General features: G+C 54.7%; 1 protein-coding gene across 4 annotated transcripts in view; it reads left to right on the forward strand.

Annotated features, from left to right (window-relative positions):
- The window catches only part of EPHB2 (EPH receptor B2), a 187744-nt gene extending 175179 nt beyond the window's left edge, over nt 1-12565 (forward strand). For 2 of the 4 annotated variants that reach the window (XM_033114951.1, XM_033114950.1), the window contains exons 12-16: nt 367-582; nt 1408-1557; nt 2812-3005; nt 4334-4489; nt 5021-5485. In XM_033114951.1, the coding sequence (XP_032970842.1) occupies nt 367-582; nt 1408-1557; nt 2812-3005; nt 4334-4489; nt 5021-5129 (825 nt within the window). In that variant the 3' untranslated portion in view covers nt 5130-5485. Of the gene's footprint in view, nt 1-366; nt 583-1407; nt 1558-2811; nt 3006-4333; nt 4490-5020 lie in introns of all 4 variants that reach the window. The other 2 variants (XM_033114948.1, XM_033114949.1) reach the window with 2 other exon arrangements.
- Nucleotides 12566-14987: the final 2422 nt, after the last annotated feature.

The raw sequence follows: 14987 nt of genomic DNA on the forward strand, positions 1-14987 counted from the left end.
TTTTCCAAGCACCTTCTGTTTAATTCAGACAGCCCCTGGGAGTTGGCTGTGACTTATCCCCGTTTGACACACAGATGCAGAAACCGAGACTCAGAGAGATGAGGTCACTTGTCCAAGGCTGCACAGTCAGCCAGGGGTAGAGCCGGAGTCAAAGCAGCTGTGTCTGCTGCCAAGCCCGTGTTCCCTTCGCCACCCTGAAACTGGCCTCTCTGGGCCTCTCGAACGTCCCCCAGCATCTGCGTCCCTCCCCCGGGGAGCCCAGGCCAGGGTGGCAGGGACCTGCTCTGGTTTCCCATGTGAGGCTCATCCAGGGTCTGAGTCATATGTGGTTCCATGTACTCTGTGTGTTCTCTCCGTCTCCCGAAGCAAAATGATGGGCAGTTCACAGTCATCCAGCTGGTGGGCATGTTGCGGGGCATCGCAGCTGGCATGAAGTACCTGGCCGACATGAACTACGTGCACCGCGACCTGGCCGCCCGCAACATCCTCGTCAACAGCAACCTGGTCTGCAAGGTGTCCGACTTCGGGCTCTCACGCTTTCTGGAGGACGATACCTCAGACCCCACCTACACCAGCGCCCTGGTAAGACCGGGGCAGGGAACACTGGAGTTGTGGTGCCGGGAAAGAGACCATAAACATCCATCTCTGCTGGCAATACGTTGTCACTGACACCTGCTCGTGCCAAGCACTGTGGTGGGCCCCGGAAATACAGGCATAAACCATGGTCTCTGCGCTCTTGGAGCTCCCAGGCTGGTGGGAACACAGATGTTCAGAGCAACACAGAGTGAGAAGGCAGAGGAAGGCTTGCTAGAGGGGGTAATATCTGAGCTGAAAGCTGAAGGGCCATACAAGTTTGTCACACGCCGTGTTCTCATAGCAAGGTGTGACTGGAAGCCAGACTGCGAGGGAAAAGGTCGTGAGCAACAGTGCTGGAGGGTCGGCAGGGCCAGGTCTTGGAGAGCCCGAATGCCCTTGCTCAGGACTGTCTCCTGAAGCAGTTAGGGTTGTTGAAGGGTTTTAAACAGAAAGGAATAGGACGCAATCCCTGTCCTCAAAGCATTCGGAGGTAATACAAGTAGAGCCAGGCATGTAGCAAATGATCTGAGTACGGCTCTGCGTGAGAAGTGCCTCCCCGATGGAGAGATATGGGGCACAGTTGTAGCATTAAGGACAGTGAGCAAATCTCTGGGACTAAAGGAGACTTTAAGAGGAACTTACAGGGTGGGAAGGAGGTTTCCAGATGGCAGAGTGGGACAGGGCACTTCATGCAGCGGCAGAGTCTGAAGCAGCTTTGGGGAACGATAAGACGCAATTGATACAGCTCAGGGCGCAGGGTGGGGTGTATAGAGAGCAGAGGCCAGACCAGCCAGCCTCCCGCCCATTAACCCTCCTCATTCTCTTCCACAGGGTGGGAAGATCCCCATCCGTTGGACGGCCCCAGAAGCCATTCAGTACCGGAAGTTCACCTCGGCCAGCGATGTGTGGAGCTATGGCATCGTCATGTGGGAGGTGATGTCCTACGGGGAGCGGCCCTACTGGGACATGACCAATCAGGACGTAAGTCTCCAAGGGAGAGCCTTTCTTGCCAGCCAGATTGTGGGGGAGGGGGATCCAGAATTCCTGCCCTTTTGCTGATCTCCCAGGGAGCAGGAGCAAGGTCTCTGAGCTCCTCGGTAAGGGCAGCTCCCAGAGTGATTCTGACTAATTCAAACATCTCCAGGGGGTCGGGAGTAGGAAAGGTCTACCATCTACAAGTCAGCAAATCTTTAGGATGCGTTCACCTGTGGCCAACCCTGAATGAGACCATGTCTGCCTCTCAGGTGCTTACCACCTAATTGGGGGACAATACGATGATCTGAGAACCAGATGCGGTTATCAGGAACTTTTATGATCAGGTGCTAAATTGGAAAAGGCAGGTGTCAAGCCCTGAATGTGTTGAGGCGAGGGCAGGGTGGGTAAGATCGGCCAGGAAGTCTTCACGAGACGGGGGGACTCACACAGCAGTGGGACTTGGAGATGTGAGGGGTTCCAGTGGAAAGAACAGCCTGTGCAAAGGCCCAGGGGCAGGATGATGAGGGGTCATGGTAGGGAACAGAGGAGAGGAAAGCTGGTTGGAAAGGTTGGTGAGGTTCAATAATGGGGTGTTGGAAAGTCAACACAAGGAATTTTGATTTGCGGCAATGCCGAACAGGGAGGACTTGAAGAAGCTTCTTGAGCTCCCACCCCCGTCCAGCTGGGGAAGATGAGTCAGGCCCTGTGGCAGAACACACTGGAGATAGGCGTTTGAGTCCTTTTCCTGACAGAGGAGCCAGGTGGGGGCGGTGGGAAGGAGGTACAAAGCTGTGCTGTGAGGCCTGACAGGGGAGGTATCTCTCACCTGGAGCTGTAAATGGCACTGAAATCACGAGGAGTGTGGTCTCCCTGGGGTCAAGGCCAGAAAGAGGAGGCCTCAGGGCCATCAAAGCCAGGAGGGGGCTCAGAGCTGGGAGGGAGGGAAGACCTGGCAGAGTGATCCCCAGGAGAGTCGGCCTGGTGGAGCCTGAATCAGAGGCTATCTCAGGGTTCTGCATTTCCCAAGACTGGGTGTTGGGGGAGGCACCCAGCTGCCAGGTCAGACCGAGGCTGTACCTGGTGAAACCGAAGTGAGGCCCGTTTGGGGCTGCCTGGAAGAGGTGGAGGCGATTGCCAGGGCAACCAAATAGGTCTCTTCTGCAATGAACTGGGGGCAAGATAGGCCAGGCCAGGCCAGAAGGCAGATGCTCTCACCACACCCACCCACCCAACCCCACTCAGCCCCTGTGTTGTCCCCAGGTAATTAATGCCATAGAGCAGGACTACCGGCTGCCGCCACCCATGGACTGCCCAAGCGCCTTGCACCAGCTTATGCTGGACTGCTGGCAGAAGGACCGCAACCACCGGCCCAAGTTCGGCCAGATTGTCAACACGCTGGACAAGATGATCCGCAACCCCAACAGCCTCAAAGCCATGGCGCCCCTCTCTTCCGGGTATGGCCCCGCCCACTCCATCCCCCGGCTCCACCCCAGCCCCTCCCCTCCCAGTATGGCCCTGCCCCCGCAGGCCTTTACCCTCTCCGAACACCTTCCCACCGGGCTCCCCCTGCTTCAGGCAGATGCTCTGCCGGAATTGGGATGAGGAAGGATAGCACTAGTGTTTGTTGGGCATCTGCCCTGCCTTGGGGTGCAGGACACGGTATCCTCTGGGTGGTAGAGGAAGCACTTTTAAAGCATGGTCCGAGAGGACAATGTTTAAGAAAAAGGGCCAGAATCTTCGTTGGTGAATAGATTTTTCTCCCTAACTACCCTCATACAAACCTTGCATTTGCATCCTCCCCTACACAGCCTCTCACACACACACACACACACACACACACACATCCTACACACATCCACGAACAGTTAGGCACAAAAGCTGATGCTTACGCTCTCTCTGTCTCACACACACATTCACACACACACATAAAATCACACACGGACACACCCATCCTCAGAGTCTCCATAGGCACCTGAGCACACGCACATCCAGTAGTACATACCGACCCCCACACACACGTGCTGCCACTGCCTTGCTTGGGTGGTTGTCTCCTGGCCCTGCACACTCTTACTCTCCGGGACCCTCAATCACACAGGGATTCTGAGGGGCAGGCATCTAGTCAGGTGACCTCAGGGCCAAGGCTGGCTTTGTCTAGACACTCTTTGGGCCAGAGTCCTTTCGCTCCCAAGTTCTTGTGGCCAACAGATCTTTGTGTCTGCCTCTACCTGTCACTCTTCACCATGACCCTGAGTCAGCTGCTCCGATACAATCACTCGGAGCGTTTAGCCCCATGAGGGTAATTTCAGTCCGTGCCAGCCAGGAAGTCGTTCCCATTGGTGCACCAGCTTTGTCTGGGCTTTGGAGACGTGGTCCATCAGACCAGTGTCCCATAGCACAACCACGGTGGAGAAAGGTGGAGAATGGCACCGGGGGAGGAAACTGCGAGTCCAGCTGAACTCCCTCCTCCTGAAAGCAGAGGCGTCGGGAAGTGTGTCCCACCTCACAGTTGTCCAGTCTCTCAGCAGTCCCTGCAGAGGTGTCCCACACTTTCCAGGTAGCCTCAGCTTTGAGTCCTGTACACAAGCTCTCGCATACTCACACGTGTGCACACTTATGTGGGTTCACACTGAATACCCACATACATGCGCACTCGCCTGTGCTCACACTGCTGGATACACACGTGCAGGCACACACATGCAGCCCGGTGTGCCGGTCCCATCCTTACCCTCACCCCCATGCTGGCCTGTGCCCTGACTGTCTCTGTTGCCCACCCCACCCTCAGAATCAACCTGCCACTGCTGGACCGCACGATCCCCGACTACACCAGCTTTAACACAGTGGACGAATGGCTGGAGGCCATCAAGATGGGGCAGTACAAGGAGAGCTTCGCCAACGCCGGCTTCACCTCCTTCGATGTCGTGTCACAGATGATGATGGAGTAAGTGCCCAGCCACTTCTACCCACCCCACCTGGCAGGGGGCTCTGGAGAGGGAGAAACAGACAGTCACCAGCAGGGATGTGGGGACCAAGGGGCGAGATGGCCAACTCTGGAGTCACATTCAGATTGATACCCAGGGCTGCCTGCCACCTACGGGCTATGTGACCTTGGGCAAATCACAGAACCTCCCTCAGTCCCAGTTTTTCCTTCTGTAAACCGGGGGTTGATAAGAAGACCAAAAGAGATACAGAGTGAGCAGGTACTTAGCAAATGCAGGTTGCCTTCCCCTCCGCATAGCAGAGGAGACACTCCGAGGAGTCCGGGTCCCCTGACACCCCCTCACACATTCCTTCCCCCTCACACAGTCACTCACTCACTTCAGCTCCGACACCCACCCACTCTCCCATGCCCTCACCCCCTCCCGTGCTCTCTTTAACAGGAGACCCCCGGAGAAGCCCAGGCAGCTCTCTACCTGGCCCAAAGTCCCCTCCAGCCCCACATTTCCCTAACACACGTGCTTCTCTCCCAAAGGGACATTCTCCGGGTTGGGGTCACCTTGGCTGGCCACCAGAAAAAAATCCTGAACAGTATCCAGGTGATGAGGGCACAGATGAACCAGATCCAATCGGTGGAGGTTTGATGTTCACCTGCCTCGGCTCACCTCTTCCTTCAGGCCCCGCCCCCTGCCCCACACGCTGGCCCCCCAGTTCTCTGTCCACTGAAGGGTCAGCCACCTGCCAGGCGGCCACGGGCAACAGGAAGAACCAAGCAGCGCTCCAGCCATGGGACGTCACCAAGAACACATGCAACTCAGATGATGGAAAAAAGGGAATGGGAACAAAAGAAAATCGATCATGGGAGGGGGCGGGACATACAAGGAATATTTTTTACAGAGGATTCTCATAAGGAAAGCGATCGTTGTTCTTGGGCAAAAAAAAAAAAAAAAAGGGCTTGGGAGATCCATGCGATTTATCCAATCGGAGACCAAAAGCAGTTTCTCTCCGACTCCCTCTGGGAAGGCGAAGTGGCCAGAGCCAAGAAACACTTTCAGGAAAACAAATGTGAAGGGGAGAGCCCGGGGCCACCGTCCTCTCCTGTCCGTGGGCTGCTCTTCCAGGCCTCGCTCAACAGCCACGCACCAGGCGGCCGGGGCCGGTGGACAGACGGGCAGCCACCGGGAACCACTGTGGGAACATCCATTCCTACTGCCTCTGGGCAAACAGAAGAATTTTTCTGCCTTTGGAGAATATTTTAGAAACTCCAATGAACGAGACTTGTTTCTCCTGTTGTCTCATGGGGCTGAAAAGTGGCTTTTGTCCTCCTGGGTCAGGGAGAACACGGGGACACCAGAAAGGCGAGACTTCCTGAGGCGGGTCACCCCCCAGGTGTGCAGCTCCACCTCCATATCACGTGCACAGCCAGCGGCCCCCAGCCCTACCGGGCACCCACTCCCACCAGCCCCCACCTGGAGGACTGAGGCTGCCGGGACGGCCACCAGCTACGACTGCCACTGAGAAGGGTTGATCCTGCATCTGGGTTTGTTTACAGCGGACGGACGTGGACCGGGGGTATTTTGGTCAGGGGTGGATTTGGTTTCGGGGGTTTGTTTGTTGGTTTTTTTTAATGACAATGAAGTAACACTTTGACATTTCCTACCTTTTGAGGACTTGATCCTTCTCCAGGAAGAAGGTGCTTTCTGCTTACTGACTTAGGCAATACACCAAGGGCGAGATTTTATATGCACATTTCTGGATTTTTATATGGTTTTCACTGACACCCTCCCCTCCTCCCCTGCATAGAGTTCCCACCTGCTGCCAGACCTCACCAAAGCCAACTGCCACGGGGCCATCTGGGCCTTTCAGAGACTGAGTGAGATTTAGGCAGAAGGTGGGGGGCCAAGGTGGAGGAGCATCCCCCCACCCCCACCCAGGACTGTTTTTAAAAGGAACAGATTGAGCAGGAAGTAGGCTCTGAGGCTGCAGAGCCAGAAGTCTCTGCCCACTTGTCCACTCTCCTTCTGCCCCGATCTATCCAGTACTTTCCAGGCAAAGAGGCCCCTTTGAGGTTCCTGAGTGTCCTCCGATGGCCAGAACCCAGTGTCACCTCTGGGAGCCTGCACCAGGCTGCATCAGAGGCCAGGCCCCAGATCATTCACTGTGATATCCCAGCCTCTAGAGTATCACCCTCAGAGACGTGTGCAGGCTTGCTCCTTTCCGCCCTGGGGAGAACGTGTGGTTGCTGGCCCACCTCCCTCCCTCCTCCAGACCTCTGCCCAGATCTGAAAGGTCTTGGCCGTGGGAAAACCCATCAGCTAAGGGGTCTGGCCAGTCTCCCTCCTGTGAGCAAATGCAGGCACCTAAGCGAACCAATCGGTTAGTGAATTGAAATAAATGCTTTAGTTATAAAATGACCCTTGTTCTCTGGAAGTTCTAAGAGAGACCCTGTCACCCTTGGGACATATCAAGTGACCCGCGGTGCTCTTCTAAAGGACCCCTTTTCCTCCCTCAGGGATGTAGAAAGCCCAGGGCTGAGAAAACACATGGAGGACACTAAACATCCATGTGGACTTTCTGGCTCTGGCTTGTCAAAAGCACAGGCAATGAAAGAAGTGTGTTGGAAGTGGCTCAGAACACAGTGTGTAATGCCTTGCAAATCAGGGTGAGCCTCTGCAGGATGCGTTAGGAGCAGAGAGTCAACAGGGGTGCGCTCAGCTCTCCTGGGCCGGAAGAACGGGGTCTGGTTATTAGGTGAGCTGTGACAGTGGGACTGTTAGGGTCCTGGAGGACACATGGGCCCCCAGTCAGCCCCAGGAATGATCACCTTATCCTGGTTAATCCCTGCACAGATGGGCTCCTACTCACGTACAATTAGAATTCTTTGTGCAGAAGGAGGAGGCAGGGAATCTGAAGGAGGGAAGGCACGGATGCCTCATCTCAGGACCTTTTCCCTTTGTCCATGGGAGACTGACCAGTGGGAGAGATTCAGGCTGCAGGTGGCCAGCTAAACGCCCCTTGGTTGGAGAGAGCATCCAACATGGAGCAGCCTGTCGTCTGTCACTCACCTGTTCTCCAGAGCCTGAGATGCAAAGGGAAGGAAGAGATTAGAGAGGAGCACGGGCCCCTAGAGGGAACAGCAGAGTGAGCCACGGGGAACACCTTGGCTGGTTTCCCATGAACTAGCCGGCCTTGGCCCAGCCAGCCGCCCTTTGTGCCCCAAAGATGCCCAGCACGGGTGGCAGCTGTCCCAGCACACAAGGTCACCTTCTGGAGGGAGCTGCCCTGATGAGCTTCAGATTAACTCCGGCTCCCCGGCCTGCCCCCCAGCCCACTGCTCTGGGGCCCCCACAGGGGCCTGGCACTCTGTACTTCCTGTCAGATGGCTTCCTGCCCTAAGCCGCTAGGCTGGTGTCTGCTAGCCAGCATGTCTGCCCATCTACCCTCAGTGGTCCTGGGCCCCCACATGCCTGCCTCTCAAAAGTAAGGGTGCTACTTCGTCCCTCTGTATCTCCACTTCAGGGTAACAGACATCACTGTGACCATCCCGGGGCGCAGGCAGCTGCCCGTCTCTCCCCACTGCTGGAGCAGCTTCTCCCACCACCTCTTGCTTCTCAGTGAGGAGGGGCAGGCCGTGCTGCTGCTTGCCCAGGCACACAGCTCAGAGCCGCCTACCCGCTGCCTGGTTACTAATCCTTTCCTGGCTCCATCTCCCCAGTGCCAGCCCCACCTGCCCAGCAGTGTGCGAGGAGCTTCCGGCTGCTCTGCACACAGTTGGTACTTGAGGGAAGAAAGCTGCCTTGTAAACACGGGCCAGGGCACCGTGGTAATGGGACCAGATGCTCTGAAAGGGTGTGACAAGCAGATCTGTGCAGGCCTAGGCTGGGCAATAGAAGGCTGTGCCATCACCCCCCACTCCGATTGCCCCAGAAGCTCCCCCAAATGGGTTATTGTTGATGATCAGCAGGCCTCTTCTTGGGGGATGATATTCAAAAGAGCTCAACTGGTAAGCCGTGGGCACCCCCATCAGACTAGGTGACGATTTTGGTGCTAGACCAAAAGACCTCAGAGCAGGGCAGGGGTGGCAGCACAATCAGGGACACTTAAGGGACTCGGGCCAGTGGCGTTTACTCACCAGTGGTGCCTGCTGTTCAGATGGCATCAGCTGGACTTGCCCCAACGTTTCTAGTTGGTCCCCAGCGGCCATGGCTCAGGGAGCTCTCTGCCGCCCCCTTGCGTTCAGTTATAGTCTCTCACCCCTCTCAGATTAGGGGCTTACCTCCTGAAGACTGGGAGCTCCCGCTCCAGGCCACCCTGCCCCCCCACCCCATCTCCTAGATCTAGCCCCTTGGCGGCTCCTGGCTTTCTCCTGGGGCCCTGTAGTTCTCAGATGGTACCGAAGGATGGAAGATTCTTGCCAGAGAAAGTTATGTAAATACATTCAAAGGATAGGATGCCACGTTGCTAGGTAAAATGCATCCTGGCATCAGAGAGGCAGCCTCACCCCCATCACTAACTCGAGACATGGATCTGGGCAAGCCACTTCCCTTCACCGAGCCTCGGTCTCCCATCTGTAAAGTGAGAGGATTGCGCGGGGTGAACCAGGCATGCAAAACACTTTATACACTGCAGTCCTGTCAGGAGGGACCGTTTCCTCCCGTGGGTAGGGGGGCAACTGAGACTCAGAAAAGGGAAGTAGCTTGCTCAAGATTACACGGCCAGGAAGGGGCAGAGCAAGGCTGTGTTTATCTGCTTCTAATGCCCACTTCACACACTCCATTAGAGGACATGAAGCCCTCGGGGGCCGATGCTGGCTGGTAAGAGACGGGAAAGCTCAGATAGGCTGGTGTTGTCAGGGAGGGCTTCCTGGAGGAGGCTGCCTTGAAAATGACACAGGTTGAGAGAAAGGTCACTCCAGGTGGGAGGTACAGTGTAACCAAAGATACAGAGACTGGAATGCTTCAACAGTGAGAAGGCATGTCTGTGTGGGCCAGAGGCCTGCTGGGAGGTGGAGGTGGCTGTAGTGGGAGGGTGAGGCCGTTTGATTCACAGACACAGCAGGTTCTTGAGCAGAAGAGTAGACGAGTGAGCTTCGGGTCCTAGGAGAAGTCAGTTCAGCTATCAGACAGGGGCAGGATGCCTCACAGCTCTCCCCTCCCTAGGCAAGAAGCGCCCCCTGCAGAAGCCCTCATTTATTCCGGGAGAATTCAGGCCCTGCTGCTTTGTTTTCCATCCTCACTGGCTGACATAGATAATCCAAAGAGTCATTTCAGCTGCTTGGAACAGCAGGGTTGGATTTTGTGCTACCGGATTCATAATTCCGCGTGTTCAACTGATGCCCACCCCATTTCCTCCAGGCCTCTCTGAGAGCGGCCACGCATGACCAGAGCTGAGTAACTGTGGGTGGTGGTAACAGCCTGGGTGGGCGGCATGCAAACTGTTCAGAAAGCCCATCTCTGCCTTGGGTGCCCTGGGCTCTGGTGAGATCACCCAGACATGTTGGAAGGGGCTGGCGTCCTGCCCTTTACTACAGTGTATTATGCTGGGGACACCCAGAGGGAAGTTAAGGAGCCCCTCTGCATGCACACACCACCAGCGTCCTAAGAAATGGTTCCTGCCATAAACTAGCATTGAGAACGGTCTCAAAGCTGATTAATTTCCCCTTCAGAGAAACCAAGGTCAGAGTGTTGGTCCCAGGAGGCTGAGGCCACTGGGATTGCACTAATCGCTGCACACGCACCGTGTACCAAGCCCCGTGTGTAGGGACCTTACAGGTACTACCATCTCCACTCTACAGGTGAAGAAACAGATTCCCAGAGGTGATGCCAGAGGAGTCAACAAGGCCATCTGCCTTCGGTGCTCCCCCTTGCTCACCTCCCAGGATTTCTCAAAATGTTTACCATTGCAACCTGAATCAGAATCTCCTGGGCTATTGTTCAACTTGCAGACTCTCAGGCTTCACCCCGACCCCCTAAGTCAGAATCTTCAAGGTCAGGCCCAGGAGCCTCTGTTTTTAACAAGCTCCACCAGGAGATTCTTCCAGACTGAAATCCTCTCTTCACTTCCCCCACGACGACCTATGCCCTGATGTCTGCAGAAAGAGGGGCTGGCGTAGACAGGGATTAGGAAAAAGCAGGACATCGTCAGATAAGATGCCCAAACTCAGACATGGATTAGGACCCATGAAGTGGGGGGTTGGGGGTGACCCTCAGGAATGTGTTCAGACTGAGCTAAGCTTTCAGGAAAATTAGAAAGACCCCCAGACCCTGAGTCTGTCTGAGTTTAGCTTCGCAGCATGAAGGCTGCCTCAGGAAAGCTGATACAGCAAGAAGCAGCAGGAGCTTAATATTTCAGAGGGGCCCGGCAGCCCACCCAGGGCCACCCTGTGGAGAACCCATGGACTCCATGGCTATGATCCAAGCCTGTACACTCAACACCTGGCCAGGTGGGCCAAGCCAAGGCAGGGTGGGGCTTCCAGCTGGACCTGGAGCTTCGATGCTCCACCACCACCACCACGACCACCAACCCCTGTTACCCAGACTAAGACACAGGGCTTTCCCAGGAGGAGGGAGAGGGAGTTGAGGGTCCTTGTGTCCACTCAGCTCAAACAGCCCCTGTTGGAAGAGGGGAATGGGAGAGGCAGTAGGAGGAGGTCAGAGTGAGGCCCACATACACTCCGGTGGCCCTGCTGAGAATACTGGAGTCCAGAGATCTACCACTCCATGGGTAAAAGATTCCAAGATGCTAAGATTGCAAAAGCCTGTAATTCTAATATGCCAATGGAAGGATTCCATGTTTTTAAGATTCCATCACCATATGATTCTATGCTGCTAATTCTTGAGACTTCCAAGTCCTATTGTTCATTGCTGGTCCCCAAACCTGAGGGCCCTGGCTGTGACAAAGCACAACAAGAGAGCAAGAACGAGAGAGAGAGAGACAGAGAGAGAGAGAGAGAGACAGAGACAGAGACAGAGACAGAGACAGAGAGAGAGGGCAACAGCTAAAAAGAAGTGTTAACAGCTCCATCTTATGACTGTGAGTGAGAGGTGAACCTTGGCAGGGGTCAAGACTCTTCTTTTGAGTGTGATGCTGAATTTCGCCCTGGTAGAGTGGCAGAATTGTCCACGCCTGGCTGCCCCAGCTAAGCAAAGCCCCACGCAGGCCACAGTGCCCGCTGGCTAGTGAGCAGAACAGCTCAGCTCAGGAGCCAAGTGGGGGCCCTACTGTCTCGGTTTGGGGAGGGATTGATCTGGGGTGAAACCCGCTCCCTCCACACACCCCCAAGGAGGCTGTAGGACCAGGATTTGCTGTGGAATCTTCCCCAAGCACACCACCTTCCTGGGCAGAGCCAGAGTCTTAACACTGGGCAATCACAGGGTCTTGCTGCAAACCCCAGAGCCAGGTGCCTTCCTGCTGACACTCGGGGTGCAGCATCATGGCCACACACACAGTGCCTGCCCCATTCCAAGGACCCCATCACCCTTTTCGGTTGAAGCCACTGCCTATGGGATCTGGGAAGCCTGCCCACGGAGGTGCCTCTGGGTTGCTCAGAGCCCAGTAATCAGTCTGGCTGCTTTCCCTTCCGTGGACGGGCACTCTGGTGGGCAGGGGACACGAGGTCTAGCGCCTGAGGCTGACCTCCGCCAGGTCTGGCAGGAACACTCACAGCCAGCCTCTTTGGACTGCAGAGAAGAACAATTACTGGTCGGTCAGGCCCAGCCCCAAACCCTAATCATAGCTGCTATATTTTGAGTGCCAACAATGTGCCAGGAGCCGTGCTTACGTTTTTTTACACAGTGTCTCACTTAACCCTTACACAGCTCTGTCAGGCAGGTACGATTATTATTCCCGCTCCACAGACCAGGAAACTCAGAGACGTGCATGGGGGTTTTCCCAGGTTACGCAGTCCGCCAGTGGCCTCTGACCCCAGCCTCTGCCCTTGCAATCATTATGCTATGCTGCTACCGTGGTCCCCACTCAGCCCCTCTCCACTGTCACACCCTCTGCCAAAGCCCAGGTCCCTGGGGGACACTCTGTGTGGGGGCACTGGGACACCCTCTTTGACTGTAACCTCCTGGAGCTACTGTCTAAGCCATGGGTGGTGGGGGTGAGTGTCTGGTGTCCCCCCGCCCAAGGTGTCCACTCCAGCCTGGGTCATTCAGGCCAGAGCTCTCAACCAGGGGGCCGAGGATTCTGGCGGGGTTTCACAGAAACCTGTTTCCTCTGGTCATAAACATGGGCTTTCCTGACAACACTGGGGGGTCGGGAAGTAATGCGGCTGGGGTTCCGATGGCCATGGGTCAGACGTGGCTCTACAGGACCCTTGATGCTGTGACCAAGGAAATCTCACCAGCTGTGTCCATGAGCCCCTGTTACTCCGATGTCTTTGTAGGAGTCTTTTTAGCAGAACCTTTCTTTTTTTTCCAAAATAAATGTGAACTGTAAAAATGATCACTTGGACTCTCAGGGGTTTTTTTTGTTTCTTTGTTTTGGTTTGGATTTTTTTGGCCGAGGTTCCCCAGGGAACAAATGGGAGCTCCTAGAAGTCATTAGCAGGTTTGTAAAGCATGACGAGCAGTTTTCCAGGGCTAAGGATGAAGCCAGGGCTAGGCCTGGGCTGGGGCTTGGGGCTGGGCTGGGGATTTAGCCTGGGCTGGGGAGAGGCATTGAATTGGAACAGTGACTCCGAAGTGTCCTAAGAACACACATTCATGTTTAACAGTTTGAGCTCTGCTGTCATGGGTCCTAGGGTTTGAATACCAACTCTGTCATTTGTTAGCTATGTGTCCTTGGAGAAGTCACATCATTGCTCTAAGCCTCATTTTCATGTCCGTGAAATGGGGCCATAATACGTAACTCCCAGAGAATAGGTGAGGATTAAATGAAGTGAAGCATATCAAGTGCTTAGCACGCACGAACATTAGCGCTTAGTATTTTGCTGGCAGGAAGCAGGGCCCATGTCTCTCAAACACTCAGTGTGTTCTCCACAAGCAGGACGATGCCTGATCCACGGTAGGCTCTCCATACACATTTGTCAAATAAATGTCACTTGAAGTTCCGCTTTAAAAAAAAAAAAAAGAAAGGAGGGGGCGTTCAGGGATGGTTCATGGTCAAATGCATTAGGCAAATTCTAGACTTGGACAAGTTGATCAGATTTCTTTACATCAGGATATCGCAGAGTCTTAAAAGTGCTAAAAGTGCTACATGTGAATCTCTAAAGGTGTTGTCATTTGCAGGTTTCCCATTTTGGAGGGAGCACCTCATGGCACCAGTGCCTGAGAGCACACTTGAAGTTAACCAGAGCCTGGGCAGTGCTCTCGTGGGTCAGAGGTAGAGCAGGCTGGAGGTTGAAGTTGGGCCTGGAAACATGATAGGGTAGGAGTCAGAAGGGAATGGGATCGAGGAGCCTACCTTTTCACTCACTCACTCACTCATTCAAAAAGTACTGCATTCCTATTACACGAAAGGTGCTGCATTAGACACCATGGGGGGAAACACAAATGACTCACACGTGCCTCCTACCCTCAAGAGCTTCTCAGGGCATTTGGATCACTTCACCCCACGTAAACTGGGCACCTGTGCAGTACCAGACACGAGGCCAGTACTAGGAATGCTGCAGTGAGTTCTACATGTGCCTGCATTCATGGAAGACCTCCGTCCATGGAGAAGACCAGCAGGTACTCAAAGTCATTGCAATTCAGGGCAAGGCGAACAACAATCCAAGTGTCTACAGCTTTGGGGAAGGTTGCAATTAACCCTGAATGGGAGCCCCTTGGGGTCCTGTCCAGGGTTCTAAAGCATGACTGGGAGTTTTCCTGGAAGCTAGGGATGGACAAAGCATTCCAGGTAGAGGGAATAGTGAATACAAAGGTATGAAGTTAATACTGATATGTTTTGTGATGTGAATTACTATGTAAGAAATGCAGGTGTAAACATAATGCCATGTTAAAAATAATAACTGGCACCAGGACTGCCAGCTCCTATGAGGTGCTCACGGGTGCTGGATGGAGATCCTCAGAACCCACAGGGAAGCCAACTGGGTCACACACCACCCACAGGGACACAGCACAGTTGGAGCCTGGTGTGCAAGCCCAAGGCCTTCCTTAGACATCTTGGGGCTTCTGACCCATCACCAAAGACGGTGTCCTAGCCTAGTTCCTCTGAGAAATCTGTATCCCCTTACTAGTTTCAGCTGCCCCACTCTCTGGCCCACACTAGGCGCCCCCTAGGCTCCCTGCCCATCTGGGATCCAGCACAGTCTCATGGGGTCTGCTCCCAGCTCAGAGATGCTGACCCAGGTCTTCCTGTCCCCCACTCTCTCACCAATCCCTTGCTCCTCTCAACCTTCTCGCCTCTTCTTTTCCACCCAAAGGACAGCTGAGACCTCTCTTTGCCCCTCTTGGCTCTATATGGACATCCACAGGCTCAGTCATTTCACAGGGACAGAGGCATTGTCACTGCCACAGAAGATGTCACCAAGGAGAAAAAGAGGAGCAGGCGAGCTT

Source organism: Rhinolophus ferrumequinum, chromosome 9 (assembly GCF_004115265.2).
Source record: "Rhinolophus ferrumequinum isolate MPI-CBG mRhiFer1 chromosome 9, mRhiFer1_v1.p, whole genome shotgun sequence".
NCBI lineage: Eukaryota > Metazoa > Chordata > Mammalia > Chiroptera > Rhinolophidae > Rhinolophus > Rhinolophus ferrumequinum.